This window comes from Taudactylus pleione, unplaced genomic scaffold, assembly GCF_031769625.1.
Source record: "Taudactylus pleione unplaced genomic scaffold, aTauple2 ptg000135l, whole genome shotgun sequence".
Lineage (NCBI taxonomy): Eukaryota > Metazoa > Chordata > Amphibia > Anura > Myobatrachidae > Taudactylus > Taudactylus pleione.
In genome coordinates, this window is record NW_028284537.1 from 7,586,397 (window position 1) to 7,606,240 (window position 19,844).

General features: G+C 44.6%; 1 protein-coding gene across 3 annotated transcripts in view; it reads left to right on the forward strand.

Moving 5' to 3' along the window:
• PRICKLE2 (prickle planar cell polarity protein 2) overlaps positions 1-19,844 on the forward strand; it is a 318,781-nt gene that overhangs the window by 288,298 nt on the left and 10,639 nt on the right. For all 3 annotated transcript variants that reach the window (XM_088473394.1, XM_088473396.1, XM_088473395.1), the window contains one exon: positions 10,537-11,361. In XM_088473394.1, the coding sequence (XP_088329520.1) occupies positions 10,537-11,361 (825 nt within the window). The remainder of the gene's footprint in view (positions 1-10,536; positions 11,362-19,844) is intronic.

The following is a 19,844-nucleotide window of genomic DNA, read 5'->3' on the forward strand; positions in this document are numbered from 1 at the left end:
CAAAGTATACAACGCTCTTCTATCGTGTTTAACTTTTTATATTCTATAAACATATTTTTATGGGAATGTCCAGTTGGAGCCATAAAATGTTTGCAGAGTAAAAGGAACAAGGCTAAATGCATAAAATGTCCCAGTGGCTAACAGTAAATAGAAGCTTGGCCTAGTAAATGTAATATATTAAATCCTAAGTCATCAGTAAAAAACCCCTATGAGAGATTCTGCAGTACACGGAAAGAGGAGGGGGCTGCGATAATGGTGGGATATGGGGACTTTTGTCAGCACTTGCTATTTCTCATCATTACTACTGACATCGATCCTCAGTTACCTCGTTGCCAAGGGGGAATTATGTTGTTGTACTGAATACATTAGCTCTCCGCAGATCCAAGGTTCTATAAATACAATGTGATGTGTTGGTTGCTAAGGTAACAATGGATCTTAAAGAGATATAGAATGTGTAGGGTACCCTGCTGCTGCTGCTGCCTCATCACTGAGGTCTCATTTTTTCTTTATTAAATCCTAATCATATTTTTCCTGTGAAAGCCTCCAGCTCCAGTTGAAAATATGTCTTTAGTGCGTCATTGGAATGGATGTAGGATGCTTAGAATGTGTGCACTGTATTGTGTGAACGTTACAGAGAACTGTGCTGTAAATACAACAGGGAGCTTTCAGCCATACACCCTATTCTTGTCCTAAGGCTCCGCAGGCTCATCCGTATTGTCTCATGTGTAGCTGGTGGGAGTTTTGCACTAAATAGATAGAATGGGAGGATATTAAAGTGGTATAATACAACCAATTAAAGCCTCATCAGTTTGGCTTTAAATAAGTAGTATACACAAATTTGCTTGCAGTCTTTCAGCTTCACCTCTACAGACAGGAAACTGCAATAATTATGTCTTTCTGTATATACAGAGGGCAGATACAGTTCTTTAGTCACTGTAATGCTAAATATGTTGACGAATCCTCCGTTATATCTCAGGTTCATTAAGTCCTTTTCTATAGGATGGGAGAGGGGGGGGGCGATGTGTTACCTAAGACAAACCAGGGACAGTCCCTTTAAATGCACCCACTCCACAGCTTTATCTCATTTCGGCAATTCTCTCCTGCAAAATTCAATATGGATTCTTCACGTCATTGCAAAACTAGCGAAGCTTGTGTGGCCAACTCACTCTTACCAAGGGACACCCTCAATATGCCCAGCTCTTACAATCTCCGCTGCAAACTTTTCCACCATTGGAGGAGCTGCCATTTTGATCTAGAAATTCGTACGGTTGTACACTTTTGTCGTTTATAGGAGCCTTAGGGGTCTATTTACTAAGCAGTGTTAGGAGACAGAGTGAAAAGTGATAAGTAAGTGATAAGGTGCCAGCCAATCAGTTCCCAACTGTCATGTCACAGGCTGTGTTTGAAAAATGACAGTTGGGAGCTGATTGGATGGCACCATATCAGTTATCACTTTTCACTCTGTCTCCTAACACTGCTTAGTAAATAGACCCATTAATGCTGAGCCCCTAAACAATACTACTCTTGCCATGTGGCTAATTTGCTTACATGGTACTACAGTTCTGAATATATTGAGGTTTGGCTACACGCCTTCCTTCTCAGACAAATTATTCATACATGTGACAGCTGCCATCTTGTCAGAGCTCTGATTGAGTCTTCTGCAAACATCGATAGCAACCCTGCCACCCAAACAGCCATAACCTTGAAAAATGACACCTAAAGAAAGACGTCTTAGAACAACAAGTCAGGGTGATTGCGTAAATACATTGTAAAGAACTCCGGATCTTGTATACTTGTTTTGGTCCTAGGAGGCAAATTAGGCAGATGAGGTTTTCAGAGAAGTACACAGGATAAATAGGCATGGTTTGGCCCACCCAGCTTGCTCTCTCTGTACTCCGTACAAGTTCTATAAACTCCCTTTGATCTGAGGTCTCTCCTGCTAAACAGTAATTGCTCACATTTCTGAGTGTCACCTCCAGTCATTTTCACAGCGTGGTCTATTGTTGACTTTTCCTTTGAAAAACACTTTCCCATCTGTGTTTTTTTGGAAGTATCTTTTACATCCTGCCCCTGCTTTCCTTTATTAGCGAGAAACAGTGTCAGACATTTTATCTCCAGGGCATGTGGCTGCCAGTTGTTTAAAAAAAAATAATAATTGTGGTAAATTTTTTTTTTTTTTTAATATTTGACAAAGTTGTGTAACTCCTCCTATGATTGGCCAATTTCAATCAGAATCCATTTAAATTCCATGGCATCTGTCAAGGAAAAAATTGTTTCATTGTTCTTGGTTCTGTTCCATAGTGATGTACAGATGTGTCCTCATCCTTATGCATCTAGCCTCAATACCCCACACGGCGCGACTTGCCTGGCGTGAGTGAGCCACCATGTCCTGTGAAGTCTGCTAGTTTTGTGCATCTTCCTTTGGTGAAAATGCATTTAAGTCACAATGCGATGCGACCAGGAGGCATGAGCAGAGAGTGCTGATTAATTTGATATGTGACACTTGCATATCTGTGTGCAGCTGAGTCTGTATATGAAGCACAACGGTACTTGAAATGAAATTGTTGTGCTTCGTATTAGGGATGAGCGGTTCGGATTCTATGGAATCCGAACCGCTCCATACATCGGGGATCCGAGTCCACCCGAATGCTGTTCTGGTGTTCCCCGCCTGACTCGGATCCTCGCGAGGATCTGAACGTCATCCTCCTGACGTCGAGAGGATCCAACGTTAGGGCTCCACAAGTGTAGGTAACAAACACACAGCCGCCAGAGGCGGCTGTGTGTTTGTTATCGCAGCCAATGAGACTCTCATTGGCTGCTACATCAACGGAGGGAGCCGGCTGGAGCTCACTAATGAGCTTCGCCTTCCGGCTACCCCCGCTGTGGACGGCAGGAGCAGACGGCAGCGGTTGCGCAGGAGTGGGGATTCAGGTAGGTTTTTATTTATTTTTATCTTTGTGTGTGTGTGTAATGGGCCGCTACTGGGGGCATTGCAGCATAAGGGGGACTACTAAGGGGGCAATGCAGCATAAGGGGGGACTACTAAGGGGGCAATGCAACATAAGGGGGACTGCTAAGGGGGCATTGCAGCATAAGGGGAACTACTAACGGGGCAATGCAGCACAAGGGGGACTACTAAGGGGGCAATGCAGCATAAGGGGGGACTACTTCTGGGGGCAATGCAGCATAATGGGGATTACTACTGGGGGCAATGCAGCATAAGGGGGACTACTACTGTGGGCAAAGCAGCATACGGGGGACTACTACTGGGGGCAATGCAGCATAATGGGGACTACTACTGGGGGCAATGCAGCATTGGGGGACTACTACTGGGGGTAATGCAGCATAATGGGGACTACTACTGGGGGCAATGCAGCATAAGGGGGACTACTACCAGGGGCGCCGAGAGGGGGGGGGAGCGGGTACAGATTACCCGGGCCTGGGCTTCCTGAGGGGCCCGGCGGGGGCCCGGGTCCAGCGCCGCTCCCCCTCCCTCTCAGCAGCCCAGCACACACAGCGTGTGCTGAGCTGCAGTGGAGACTGCTCGTGGCTGCTGAGCAGCAGCCACAACAGTCTCCTATGCCTGTGGGGGGAGCGATCACACTGATCGCGCCCCCCTGGCTTTGAGTAGGGCTGAGGGGGCACAGAGTGCCCCCCTCCCCAGCGCCGCTTAGCGGCGCTGCATATCTTTTTTTTTTTCCGGGAAGGGGGCGTGGCGACGCCTCCCGCGATTAGGCCACGCCTCCTATTACCCGGGCCCGCCGCAGCTCCCAGCGGGCCTGACTACTAATGGGGGCAATGCAGCATAAGGAGGACTACTACTGGGGGCATTGCATAGGGGGGACTAACTACTGGTGGCACTGCTGTGAGGTTGTCTAAATTAACTGTAAATGACGGGAAATTAATGTTATTGAGGTTAATAATACTCTAGAAACAAAAAAAGCCGAAATTGTGTGATTTTAGCTTTTTTGGCAATTTTGTAAAAAAAATCCAAAGCTAGTCACGGCAGGTTTGGCAAATCCAAAACCGGACAACGAATAAGGAGCCAAATCCAGTAAAATGATCTGGCGCACATCCCTACTTCGTATACAGATTCAGAGACTCAGTCGCACAGTTATACAAGTGTCTCATCTCAAATTAACCAGCATCGTGAGTTAGACACGTTTTCGGCAAAAAAAGATGCTTGGCGCTAGCAGAGTCTCATTGGACCTGGTGCGCCGATAGGGGCTTTTTGACGAAACTGCAGCAAAGATGTGTAAGGACACATCTGTACGAAAGAAGAAATTATCACTTTTACACTTTTTATGTTTTTCTACAATTTGTATATTTTAGACTTCACAGATTTTCTGATTCATGATCGAGAATAAGACAAGGGTAGAAACAAATTGAATGATCAGCAACATCTCAAAATTGTGGCCAGTTTTTGCAGCAGGATTTAAACCAGCTCGGTTTTGCATTCTAAACTAAATCGCCGCTTTTAATCACTGCTGCAAAAACCACTACATCCTTCATTCCCCTAAGATGAGTATAGAGACAAGGGAGGGTTTTATAGTGGTTTTACAGCAACTGCAGGGCTGGTTAACACAGCATCACTGATAAAATAGGTAGAAATGGATGAAAATGAATGCGCTATTCAGTAAGGTGCTATCGTTTTCCATCCACTTCCCTGCATTATGACATTCTGAAATGTTAAGTTTAGCATTACATTTTTGGGAGGCACTAGAGTCTCTATTGGATCTTACAGTAATTTACCAATTTTTTGTCGAGATGAGCAGTTCGGATTTGACTCGATTCTTTTGACCAAATGATAGCAAGTTCGGATCTGAAAACGAGGCAAAACGTCCTCTTTCTTGGATGTCCGTGGCGGACAAATGTGGTTTTGTATCGTTTTCAGACCCAAACAAATGGAGTGAAAACCGGAAATGCTCATCTCTTTTTCATGCACTATTTGTACCTTTAGTGATGTGTGAAAATTCAAATAAAAAAAAAAACTTGAGGTCTTATATTGGTCAAACAATTAAAAATCACTTCATTATCCTGAGTATCTCAACTTAATTTACAAATTGGAGCCAATGCCTAAAAAAAAATTCAGTAAATGAATACAACAGATCACTCTTTGCTTTACAAAATCTTTGAGTTGTTTTCACAATGTAAAGCTGATTAATTCATATACAGTAATTCTTTCTTCAGGTTAATGTCATACCTTTCACTCAAACCATAACACAAGCATTATCTAAGACTAGTCATTTATAAACTCGCCACTGGACTCTATATATTTCTGTGGAAGTTACTACTTGGATGTGTCGACCGAACTGACTTTTTTGTTAATAATGTTTGGCGTGGGATCGTTAAAAAATACCAACAGTCGGGATTCTGGCGGTCAGAATCCCGACAGGGTTAACGCTTACCCTACCCTAACCCACCCTCTTTGGTGCCTGAACCTAAACGCTCCCTCCCGCATCCTAAACCTAACCCTCCCCCCTTAGTGCCTAAACCTAACCCTCCCCCGCCTTAGTGCCTAACCCCTAAACCTAACCCGCCCCTCAACCCAGCTACTTACATTCGGCATCCCAGCGGTTGGATACTGGCGACGGGATTGTGACCGGCATTGGTATTCCAGTGACGGTAATGTAAACGGTGGCATCCCGACCGCCGGGATGCCGAATGGATCCCGTTTGGCGTATATGAATAATTTGCTTATAATGTATGGCGTATACGACTTATATGCTAATAATGAATGGTGTATATGAGTTATATGCGAATAATGTATGGCGTAAATGACTTATATGCTAATAATGAATGGCGTATATGAGTTACATGCTAATAATGAATGGCGTATATGAGTTACATGCTAATAATGAATGGCGTATATGAGTTATATGCTAATAATGAATGGCGTATATGAGTTATATGCTAATAATGAATGGCGTATATGAGTTATATGCTAATAATGAATGGCGTATATGAGTTATATGCTAATAATGAATGGCGTATATGAGTTATATGCTAATAATGAATGGCGTATATGAGTTATATGCTAATAATGAATGGCGTATATGAGTTACATGCTAATAATGAATGGCGTATATGAGTTACATGCTAATAATGAATGGCGTATATGAGTTACATGCTAATAATGAATGGCGTATATGAGTTATATGCTAATAATGAATGGCGTATATGAGTTATATGCTAATAATGAATGGCATATATATGAGTTTAATAAGCACAGCAGAATGTTATAATTCTCATTGAATTTTCTATGCCCCTGTTCACAGTTGGGCTCATTTACACAAACAGTGCACTTAGGTTAATTGCCTAGTGCAAGTTACACAATGAGGGCTAATGTACCATTGCTTGTTGTGGTTTATTGCAAACGCTACACCTATATGCGATGTCAGACAATAAGCTGTAGTATATTTAGCACACAGAGACAAACACATATCATCACATATTTTCTCTTTCTTCAATTTCACATCCTCCTGACCCTAGGCCAACTTTCCTGTGTGACTGGATCATACAGCTCACCAATAACCTCTGCAATCTGACAATATGTAGCCCCTATCCTTGTGTATCAACACCTATTTCCCTATAGATTGTAGCTTGCGAGCAGGGCCCTCTTACCTTTATGTCTGTCAGTTACTACCCAGTGTTGTTCTATCAATGTTTCCATTTGTAAAGCGCTACGGACTATGCTGCGCTATATAAGAAACTGTTAGTAAATAAATAAAATAATCACCATGGCAGCCACCATTTAGCAAATGCTAACACTGCAATCCATGCATGCCGACATTTAGCCCCCTCCTTCCGGGAGGGAGCTGTCGGACTTACAGGGCTGGGGGCGTGACGTGACCAAAGGGGGCGGGGCCCGGCACATGACGCGGCGTTGGGGGCGGAGCATGTGGGCGTGAACGCGTCATCGTGGCTCCGCCCCCTCTTCACAATGCCGTGATTAATGGCATTGTGCAGCCGGGGGCGAGCCACGATGACGCGATTCAGCGCGAATCGCGTCACCGGCCCCCCTGCTGCCGGGGTTTCTATTTAAAAGCGTGGGGGGGTCCGGACACATCGCCGGGGCCGGGAGGTTTGCCTGCCTTCCCGGGAGGTCGGGAGCGGCACACGATTTTCGGGAGGCTCCCGACCAAATCGGGAGGGTAGGCAAGTATGCTGCAATCTTGATATAAATTACTGTCTAGTACCAATTTATTGCGTATATGTTTGTACAGGTACTTTATATGCGGAGTTGTAATATAAGTATTGCTAATTGGTCTGAAATTTGTCAGACCTTGTAAAGAGCACAGGATTAGAATTGTCATATTTCCCTTGTCAGCCATGGAAAATATTTGAATGCAGTATAGCCCTACAGGAAGTTTATGCACACCACCCGATTTTCCTACTGTAGATGTAGGACTAGTAGGTGCAGCAGTGGCAGTTTGTCTAGGTATAATGCAGCTGGAGGCAAATCTGACCCAAGGAAGGTGGCACAATTCTAATATAATTCTTCCGCTGGTTCTACATCCTACCCAAGTCCCCTTGAAGAATCAACCTCACTTCATGATGCTTATCCGTTCCCCGCAGGGCCCAGGCATGCTAAGCCATGTCCGGCGTTATGACGATCACCAGCAGATGCAGACTGAGACGTGGCTCTTAGCTTCATAAGAAGCAATATCTCCCTCCTTTCTTAATATGCTGCCTGAGGCAAGAAGAGTCCTCTTCCTGCACGGCTTGCACAGCCCTGTTTTACAAAGTACTCCTAATAATACGTCCTGAATGCACAAAATCAGCTGGAAAGCCGGGAGAGCACGGGGAATGGTAAATAGAAACGCTCTTGTAAAGTTAGAGCCTGCGTTTCAGGCAGCAAATAGCTGATGACACTATAGTGACGTATCTAAGGAGACTCTTAATTCCTGCTCAGCAAATGGTTTTCATACAGTAGATCACAGCTAAAAGCAGAATGGTAGATGCTCTTATATGAATCATTATGGTATACTGCAGTGTTTTAATCTTGCCCAGACTTTCCTCTGCAACTTTGTTTAAGAATGTGAATGGAGAATATCTTTCTCCATCCATCACACATAACAAAAACATATTCCATAGCTTACAGGCAAACAGCATCTGGAAACTGGACACACACACGAACTTAAAGAGCAAAACGGAATAACATCAGTTTACAGTGAGTAACAGGCTGGAAAACTCTCTGTTCAGGGCCTGGGGTGTCCGTCCGCTTTTCTGCAAGACTCCCACCTACTATTAAAGTACTACCCCACCCGCTTTGTGAACTGAACCAATATCCAGACAGATATCTGCAGATATGGGGCCTGATTCAGAGCCGGACGCTATTTGCGGTCGTTCGTCCAGAAAATAGGGGTGGCTATTCAGATGAACCGTTCGCTCTTTGCGGTCTGTTCACGCCTCTATGTCTGAACGAGCTAACAAAACTTGCGGTCGTTTTTTGAAAAAATACGCCCCCTGGCCGCTCGCATCCTACGTCATGTCCGCTATTTATTAGATTAATCGAGTACATCGTAGCAATTTGTATACAGATTCAGGGCCTGATTCAGAGCCGGACGCTATTTGCACTCGCTCGTTCAGGAAAAGGGGGTGGCTATTCAAATGAACCGTTCGCTCTTTGCGGTCTGTTCATGCCTCTATGTCTGAACGAGCGAACAAAACTTGCGGTCGTTTTTTGAAAAAATACGCCCCCTGGCCGCTCGCATCCTACGTCATGTCCGCTATTTATTAGATTAATTGAGTACATCGACCAGCGTATGAACTGCTCGCTATTCTTGTGGTTGGTTTTTGCTACCACAATCTTGCGAGCAGTTCTGGCTATAAAATAACCCAGTGACGTGGTCAGTGACGCTGCTGTATTAATTATACACACCCTTAAAACGCCCGTTTTGACCTTTAAGCACGCCTGCGATCTGATCTCCACTCCCCGTTTTCAAGCACCTTCCCCTGTTACCACCCACATACGCCTCCTCCTGTCACTCATATTAGCAGGCATTCGCTATTTAGCGAACAAACGATTTTCGGCCGCACTGACTGGTTCGCGCATGCGCATTACGATCCGTACGCATGCGCAGTTGGGCAAACATCGCTCGGAGCGAACGAGCGGCCGCTTACGAGCGGCTCTGAATCAGGCCCTTGGTTTGGTATTCACCCAAATACTCAGGGTGGCTAGGTTAATTTTGTGTTTGCCGACTCGTCGGATTCCTCCAACTAAACCTTCTATTGTCAGGAAACAATTAGAGATATTGTTTAATCGTTTAAACTCCTGCTTTATTTTAACTTGTAAATTATGGCTTGGATTCAGTTCAGTCACCTGTACAATCTTCTGCAAAATAATTCCATACTTGATTGATGTATGGATTTGTTTAAACGATACACAAGCGTAGGCTTTTAGTATATGCGGTCAATAGGATTTACTAAAGAAAAAAAAAAATCTATATCCAGCAAAAAAGTTTTTTACCTAAACATACATTGGGCCTGATTCAGCAAGGATCGCAACTGCGATTAGGCACGCAATCGGCCGATTGTTGCGTTCTGCGCATGCATATGCATTGCAGTGCACAAACTAGCCACTGTGATCGGGACTGCGATCACAGTGGCTACGCAGACCCATTGAAGAATGATTCAGAGGAAACACCATTTGGGGGTGGTGACGGGGTGGGGGGTCAGCGAAATGCAGGGGTGCCAGTGTGTTTGAACTCCGTTGCAGGGGCGTGCATAAATTATCCACTGCGATGCCATACACAGCCTGAGGACTCACAGCGTGCGATGAGGTTAGTAATTCCTGAGTAAGGTCAGAGCTTGTGCAAGTGTGCGCGAGGATGCGATGGTACTCGATGTTACCGATGGTTTCGCAGTCTTGATGAACATTACGGATGTGTGTAAGGTAAAGGGGGAAGGGGGTGTCCTTAGGTTGTGCTGCAGCGGCATTGTGATCGCAATGGATTAGCATACTAACGCAGTGAGACTGCGGGCATAATCACTACTCCATAATGAATCAGGCCCATTAAAAGACAAGAAACCTTGCGGATGTCCCATGCTATTAACCCCCGCAGTTTCTCAAGCTGAAATGACTACTTCTCCCACCAATGACAAGTAGAAAGTGCATAAAAACTCAAAGATTTTGTATCTGTTTCCAACACAGGCGTTGATTGAACAAACTGTAGTTGTTGGCATTGTACGCCCATTGTTTTGTTAGTAGTAGGGAAGAATGATAGGTTATATAGAAATGATAGGGAATTATCTTTGGGTTACCAAAGAGGTTTAACCCAGCTGGGGCCCCAGAGACGCGGTTAGAAACTGTTGCTTATCTAACCAACCATAATGCCACTTGGCGTCCCAACCAAGTTTATGCACACCGCCTGATTTGTCGTATCATTTTTAGCAAGAAGTGTTCCCTACCATAATAATAATGATACATAGATGATGTAATGTAGATCTTCATTGGACATTCGCATTTGAAATGTGTCTAAACCACAAGACTTCCACACGCATCCTTGTTAATCTCTGTTTTTCCTCTCACAGGTATTGACCAGGGACAGATGACATACGATGGCCAGCACTGGCACGCAACCGAGAACTGTTTCTGTTGTGCCCACTGTAAAAAATCACTACTTGGACGGCCTTTCCTGCCCAAACAGGGGCAGATATTCTGCTCGAGAGCATGCAGTGTGGGCGAAGATCCCAACGGCTCCGACTCTTCGGACTCGGCATTTCAGAACGCCAGGGCAAAGGAGTCCCGGCGTAGCGCTAAGATTGGCAAGAACAAAGCCAAGCTAGAAGACAACAACTTGAACCCGTTACATGTGGCTTCTAATAGACTTTCAACCGACGTGGACCCTCTCTCTTTGCAGATGGATTTGCTGAGTGTATCGAGTCAAAACCCGAGCCTGAACCGAGACCAGCTGTGGCGAAGCAGAGATCAATACGTCAAAAAGATCGAGAGGAGCCAATCCCAGAGTCCTCTGCAGCTCCTCAGCCAGTGTAACATAAGGACTTCATACAGTCCTGGACAAGGGGCAGGCGCCCAGGCAGACATGTGGGCCAAGCATTTCAGCAACCAAAAAAGAAGCCTCTCCATGATGGGGCACAGCGAGAGCTTCTCTCAAGACGGCAGAGACGATTACTACCAAGGCAGACTAAGACCACAGGAAAGTTTCAGCGATACGTCCAGTCACAGTTTCAACGAAGCAAGGTCAAGTCTAAAGGTTCCGGATGGCAAAAATATGAACTCGCAGCAATGTCGAACAAGGCATCCAATCAACGCACTTAAATTCACTGAGGGGTTGACTCCGACGGAACAAACTCCTAGGGGTTCAATGGAGTCTCTCGCACTGTCCAACGCAACAGGTAAGACCCTGACTTTTCAAAAACATTGTAAGATAATTGTTGCCGGACATCATTTTCACCTGCTGATCATTATTCAAAATAACACATTTGCATTTGAAGTGAAACACCAGTTAAAATGTTTTTCTCCCATGACCTAGTCTCCCCTCAATTTGTAAAATAAAAAAAATCTCATACCCTGGACCCCCCATTGCTTAGGCAGCGCTAACTGTAGCCAATCCAATCAGCTTCAGTCTTACACAAGCCATTAATATTTGAAATATCTCTAGGCTGTGAGCAAAGGAACATTGTGGGAATGCATGTAGGGCAGGGAGAGGTATACTGGCAGTTCCTGGCAGTAGGTCCTTGTTCATTTGGCTGAGCCAAGATGTGTCATAGGAAAAATAAAGCAGTGTAGCCGTACTCTTCATTCCCTAATTTTGACCAGGGGAGCAGAATGACACTGGGTTGCATCACCTGCAAAGCGATTACACAGAGGTGCACCGTCTGAGTAATTGGCTTACAGTCTCCTCGGTAACGGAAATGGTCTCTTAAGTGAATTTAAACAATTGTTTGTATGGCATAATTTTATCTGTATGGTTTGTCTTTTGCTAGCAAAGTGTTTAGGAAATGCTCTTATTTATCTTTGAAACAATACTGCATTGGAAATTGGGAGTAAAACTGAACAGACCGTTTTACCTCCAGGCTCTCGCTATTTAGTTTAGTTGGGCTTTAACTTAGCTGAACCGTTGTCCCAGTGTGACTTGGCTGCATACAACTTCACAGGGGATGACCAAGCTAAAGAGGAAGGGGGGGGATTGTCTGGATAAGGCAATGTACATCTGTTACAGACAAGAGGTTTAAGGTCACTTCTCTAAGAGATGTGCCAAGCATGTCTCCGTTCTTCTATTTACTTTTCTTTCTTTAATTTTGTAACCAAGCTCTGTTTAGAAAAGGGAGTTCACATCGTCGCTAGTGGCATATAAATTACGAAGGAAACTAATTCATCTGTGTAGATATAAATAAGTGAAATATGAGAGAGTTTAATAAAATAATTAGTAACATGAGTATAGTGCTTCAAAGCCTAGTTTCTACTAAGACATTTTAAGGGCAAATTAAATGTATTTATAAGATATAATTTTTACATTGACTGTAAAAGGACAATAAAACTATGGACATTAGTTTATGCTATACGGATAACCCAGTCCAACATTTCTGCTGCCTCAGACTCCTACATATAGTGAGTCAGACATCTTTTATGCTGAATTAATAAGAACAGGAAGAAGAGGCAGCCATTTTGTGGCAATAGTTATGTGACTGTAACCATCCATTAGAATCCATCAGTTAGACCCGAAGGACATTTTGTCACATTGCTGTGACAAATTGTAGATGGTGCCTGGGAACCTTATCTTCCACTAGGAAGCGCCTCAGGGACATTGCTAATTCTTAGTGAATTGATCATCTGTACTATCATGAATTTTGCTTCACCCTGCAAAATGGCCGCCTCTACATTGTGTGGACAATAGTGTATTTTTATAAAATGAAAGCTGCCATAATGACTGTCTGTTTGGACAACATGAAGTGAATTGTGTCAATAGAATTCAAATAAACAAAGACCAAATAGTCAGATAGTCAAATAATAATAAAAGCAATCGGATAATCAGGGTACCTGCTTGAACTAATCAACTCTCAGGAAAGGGAATACTCTGATAATGCTTCAGAACCTGTCCTGTATATCAGGACTGGACAGTTCCTGGTTACTGTGATGGGTAGCTCCTTTGTGAAATTGGCTGGAACCATTGTAATTCCTTCACTCGTTACAACTCAAAGGGGAAAAAAGTGTGATGGGTGCTCAGACAAGAGACAGGCGTGTAATGGGCATGTGACCCAAGAGTGATCGGGGGGCACATGGAATCTTACACAGGTGTAATGGGCGTAGAGCTAGATGTCCCAAGTGTGATCAGTATTGAGGCAAGTGACCCAAGTTTGATGGGCGGACATATAGATGACACAAGTGTGATTAGGAGTACAGATTGGCCACCTAAGTGTGACAGGGCCACAGGAGGGTGACCCAGGTATGATGGAGCATACGTAGGTGGCACAAGTGTGATGGGGCACAAGTAGATGACCTAAGTGTGATGGTGGCACAAGTACTTGATCCAGTTATGATGGGGACACAAGTAGGTGACCCAAGTGTGATGGGGGCACCAGTAGGGGAAACACATACCGGAAGCGTCATGAGATGCAATATTTCTCGTAATTATATACCGACTATTATGTATCATGCAATGTTGCCTGCTAATATGCAACAATTATATAAAAAAATTGCTTGGCAAGTTGCTTGTGAAATCAGACTCCTGATTTTTGGAGCATTTGCCCAGACCTTCTATATGTAGTGATCTATAAATACGTACAATGCTATACATAAAAAAAAATGTTCTTTGTGTATAAAGGTATTTCTATGTGTGTGATTTACGGGTGATCTCATGTGATTCGCCATCTAGTTATTTGTATTGGCACTGTAGTTTTGCCAATTCCCCACTGATCACCTGACACGTTATAATTAGCTCCCGATGAGCAGGTGAATACTTTTTCCTACAATGCTATAAGCTGAAGCAGTGCCAGTTCTGACACCTGCCCCTCACTCACTCACTGCACAGTGTTCTGTTGTGGCACTGTGTTATCATATATTAATAATCACGGCAGCACAACCACGGGATAATGCAGAAAATCACAGATTGCAGAGACGTCCGCAACGTTTCAGAGGTCTAGCCTCTATTGTGAAGTCTACAGCAGCCATTGCTCCCCAATGGAGGCTTGGCCAATGTAATGCTGCTGGCAGTCTCCTCTGAACTTTGTTAAAAAAAATAAGATTTGGTTTGAGCACTGTCCTGCAGACTGTACTGCTGTCATTATACGAGTAGGTGGTGTCCCAGGATGGCAACCCCGGAGCCCTGTGCCAGAATATTTGGGGAAGTGCTTTTCATTGTCTGCTTGGCTCCAGCCTCCAGCTATCGTTCTGCCCTAGTATAACATTGACTTGTTGTGGCATGTGTCTATCATATACATTGCTTAACATATTTCTTTAGCTTCGAAAGCTGCATTTTAATTGTAAGTTCTGTGTGTCCATAAAATAAATTTATGGTCTCCACCGGTTCCTGGTATCTGCGAGGAGCCCAGCAAATTGCAAGACTTCATAATGCCTGTTGTATCTGTGGTACCTTCACATACCATATTGTCCTCTTTGGAAAATATCTGACGCTTCACCTCTGTCTACTGCAGGATCTTGAGAGGAGAATTAGCATTCACGGAGGTATTTATCAAAGCTTGAAGAGAGATAAAATTGTACTTTATCTCTCCCATTTTTATCTCTCTCCCAGCTTTCATAAGTACCACCTAAGACTTTTGCTATAAGAGAGCGTCAGCACACATCCCACTTATTTATAAAGCCCCAAACTGTTATTTAATCAGAGATCTAACAATATTCACTGATCCCCCCCCCCTGCGCACTGCAGTATTTCACTAGCATTCACGCTTTACCACATTTCAGTCCATTTGCAGAAAATATTGGACATTCAGGAGTTTTGCAGGTGAGAACATCAGAGCAGGCAATTCTCTTCCCGTCTCTGCTATCCATGTGCATCTTCTGTAAAGGAGCAAACCTCACCAAGCTATATCTACTTTTGAATTACACAGAGAGTAATTTACTTACATTGCTGACAAGTGCAAATTTGTCCTAAAACCATAGCAGTCAATCAGCAATGAGCTTTCATCTGCCTATTGCAAGCTGCACAATCAAAGCCCATGTCTGATTGGTGCATTTTTATTGCAATGAGTACCTTTGAGAAATGTTAAGGTGCGTATCCACTTATAGACATACAAATGAGAGCACGATTACGGCATTGCAATCGTGCTGTCGTTTGTATGTCTAGTGATGTGCCTAGACTGAACGTTCACTCGTACAGTCTAGGCACATCCATCATCCCCGTACATGCTGAATCTGACGGGATCATCAGGTTGACTAGCATGTACGGGCGATGATAGATGGCAAAATGATCAGCGGGCATGCGCATCGCTGGTCGTTTTTGTCATTTACATGCTCGATTTGCGGGCGATTGCACGATAACGACGTCGTTATCATGCAATCGCCTGTCAAAATCGCCTAGTGGATACGCACCTTAAGTTAGTGACTCTCAAAGTCCAAGTCATTAGATGTCATGCTGTACTTTTCCACTAATGGAAAAAACGATAGGTTCTAGTTCAAGGTGAAATATTTTATAACATTAATGCATTAGAAATGCTATATTCTGAGAAAGATGCATTATAATTTTGTACTGTTAACAGAGCAGTTGTTGTGAAATAGGCTTCCCCTATGTACAGGCATGGAGAAACCTCCTCCAATGATACTTACCACTGGTGTAACCGCTTAACTCTATAGAGCAATGAAATAGTGGGCCCCATTACCTGGGAAAACATCCATTTTCACTGACAATATGGCTCTACCCCTGTTGACCACCGCTAGATACCATGTAGCTATGTCGGGTCTACTCGGGTCGCTGCTCAGTGGTCGCGGGTTGAGTGCTGGGTTTTTAGAAGTGGCGTTGTTGCCCATAGCAACCAATCAGATTCTAGCTATTATCTTCTAGAAGGTGCTAGATACATGTTAAGTAGAATATGGTTGCTATGAGCAACATCTCCACTTCTAAAAACACACTTTAGTAAATGATACCCCCTGATGTTTTTTTTGTGGCCAAAGTATAATCTAAATTAGGGACTTTCAATGCCTCCTGAACGTCACCTGAAGGACAAAATTATTTCTTGTTTGAGAACTTCAGATGATGAGATGTTTGACACTATGGATAAGTTACTCATTTGCGAAGTGGATTTCTAGCTTTGAATTGGATTTATGTTTTGTGGCTTTTATTATCTCAGTGTTTTTATTAGTGCAGAGATTTAGAACTGGGTATTTATCATGTTTGGAGTAAGTCGGGTCCTATAATATTTAGATGTGATTTGGAAACCAGCTGTTACACTCATTACACTCCATCAGGAACAATTTCCTAGTCAGGGAAACCTTCAGTGCTACATGCCATGGCAGTTTTCATTTGCCGTCGGAATTTACAGGGTGTCACAAACATCTTGTGAATTTATTCTCTTCAAAATGAGCTGTGACGGGCGTGGAATTATAGTGAATGCATATCTAGCGTTTACTTAATTTACGTTACATTCTTGTGTACATGTATAGCAGAACTATAGACCCTGCATTCACAAGAAGTAATTTAAATCAAATTGTTCCTTTTTATGTAGTGATCAATGTGACTGGGATTAGGCAGTAGGTACAGATGTGTCTTTATACATCTTTGCTGCAGTTGCGCTAAAAAGCCCCACTAGGCGCACCAGCTCCCGTGAGACTCTGCTAGCGTCGGGCATCTTTTTTTGCATCTTTTTTTTTTCCGAAACTGCATCTAATTCGCAATGTGATGCAACTAGGACACACCAGCAGACTGTGCTGATTAATTTCATATGTGACACTTGTATATCTGAGACTGAGTCTCTGAGGGTCTCATTCAGAGCCGCTCGTAAGCGGCCGCTCGCTCGTTCCGAGCGATGTTCGCACATCTGCGCATGCGTACGGTTTGTAATACGCATGCGCGAACCAGTCAGTGCGGCCGAAAATTGTTTGTTCGCTAAATAGCGAATGCCTGCTATTTTGAGTGACAGGAGGAGGCGTATGTGGTAGGTGGTAACAGGGGAAGGTGCTTGAAAACGGAGAGTGGAATTCAGAACACATGTGTGCTTAAAGGTCAAAACAGGCGTTTTATGGGTGTGCATAATTAATACAGCAGCGTCATTGACCACGTCACTAGGTTATTTTATAGTCAGAACTGCTCGCAAGATAGCGGTAGGAAAAACCAACCACAAGAATAGCGAGCAGTTCATACGCTGTTCGATGTACTCGATTAATCTATTAAATAGCGGACATGACGTATGATGCGAGCGGCCAGGGGGCGTCTTTTTCAAAATTACGACCGCAAGTTTTGTTCGCTCGTTCAGACATAGAGGCATGAACAGACCGCAAAGAGCGAACGGTTCATTTGAATAGCCACCCCCTTTTCCTGAACGAGCGAGCGCAAATAGCGTCCGGCTCTGAATCAGGCCCTGAATCTGTATACAAATTGCTACGATGTAGCGGCCGCAGATTTTTTCATTCCAAGTTCAGTTGCGCTTCATATACAGACTAGATATAGATATACAAGTGTCGCATATTAAATTATTCAGCACAGTCTGCTGATGCGTCCTAGTTGCATCACCGGCTGACACTAGCAGAGTAGCACGGGACATGACAGAAAGTCGCACTGCGTGGCGTATTGAGGCTAGATGTATTAGGACACATGGAAATTTTTCCGGACCAGGATAATAAATGATGTATTAATTAAGCAAAGATTGTGTATTATTGCACAATCTCTCTGTCTGACATACAGATGTGTCCTCATTCACCATTACTGCAGTCGTGCCAACAGCCCCTCTCAGACGCGCCAGGTCCCGTGCGTAACTGCTAGTTCTGAGGGTCTTTATCAACTGAAAATGGGTCTTAGTCATAATGCAATGCGACAAAAGACGCACCAGGAGACTGCACTGATTAATTTCATATGAGACACTTGTATAGATGTGTGCGACTAAGTCTGATTCTGTATACGAAGGGCTATGACTCAGGGGAGGCAATCGGGAAGCCGACTGGCTAAATACCAGCAGCCGGCTTCCCGACTATCTTATCCCGGGAAGGGTGAAATGCCGGGCGTCTAGATGTAGACGCCCGCATTTCCCCGACGCCGGTAGACCGGCCCCCGGCATCACAATCGTAGTGATGCCGGGCGCCGCGAGCAGACAGCCGCGGGGGGGAGGGTTAGGTTTAGGGCTCCCGGGGGGACTTAGGGTTAGGCACCCCCCCGGGAGGGTTAGCGTTAGGCTAGGGGGAGGGAGGGTTAGGGTTAGGCACCCCCGGGGGGGACTTAGGGTTAGGCACCTCCACGGGGGACTTGGGTTTAGGCAGCGGGGAAGGAGGTAGTTAGGGTTAGGCACTTAGAGGGGGGATTAGGGTTAGTCACTTGGGGGGGAAGTTAGGGTTAGGCACCCCTAAGGAGGGTTAGGGGGGTTAGGTTAGTGGATACTTACCTACCCACGATCGGGATTTCCAGCGCTGTCGGGCTTCCGCTGCGTCACACTCTGCTCCTGTCGGGCTGCCGCTGACCTGAATCGAAACGCCGGCCATGCGGCCGACAGTATTTCATACCAATTCCTGACTCAGCGACTGCGGCTTTTATCCATGCTAACTTCCATTGTGCTTCATATACAGACTCAGTCACACACACATGCAAATGTCTCACCCCAGATTAATCACTGCAGCCTCGTGGTTCATGTTAGTTGCATCACATTGTGACTAAGGGCCTGACTCAGCAAGGAACGCAGTTGCTAATATGCACGCAATCGGTCGATTGTTGCGTACTGCGCATGCATATGCATAGCAATGCACGAACTAGCAATTGTGTTCGGAATTGCGATTGCAGACCCAGAGCAGAGTGATTGACAGGAAGTGCCATTTGTGGGTGGTGACGGGGGGTGGCCGGGTGAACACAGGCGTGCCTGTGCGTTGCAATGCCGTTGCAGGGGTGTGCATAAATTATCCACTGTGTGGCCATATGCAGACATAGCACTGATAGCGTGCGTGGTTCATAGCAATTTCTGAGTAAGGTCAGGGCTTGTGCAAGTGTGCGTATGGGTCCGATGTTACTCGATGTTTCGCTGTGTTGCCCTAGTATACGGATGTGAGTAAGTGGAAGTGGGCGTCCTTATATCTGCCTGCAATTGCAATGTGAATGCAAACATTTAAATAGCACCGCTGATATTAGCAACTGCGGCGCGTGCGTAGAATTGCGATCCGTAGTGAATCAGGCCTTAGAGACATTTTCAGGCGAAATATACGCTTGGCGCAAGCACTGGACCTAGTGGCTCACTTGCGCCAGGCATCTCGCACCGCATGGCGTATTGAGGCTCGGTGTCTGAGAACACATCTGTATATACATGTAATCAGAGTAGACGCGGTGGGATATTATACAGGCCTGAATTTCCCTTACTCCATATGGAAATTTATGAAAACCAGTGCACCGGAACCTGTGATTATTGCTGTTAAATGTGTACTACAGTTTTTATTATTAACATTGATATAGCGCCAGCATATTCTGTAGCGCTTTGCAAGTTAAACAATCGTCTGATGATTGATATGGGCCATACTGCAACTTTTTTCTTCACTAGATGTCATAAATGTCACCCAGGGCCTGAGTCATACGGATCTCTCCTCACGGATGCAAATAGCCATTTTTACCATACAGCGCATGCGCCAAAGCGTTTCTGGATCTCTGCCAGGTCTCGCTTTACGTTAAAATGGGCTGAAACTGGGCGGTGTGGCAATACCAAGCTAGGGGGCGATAGTGAGACATAGAGTCTGTGTG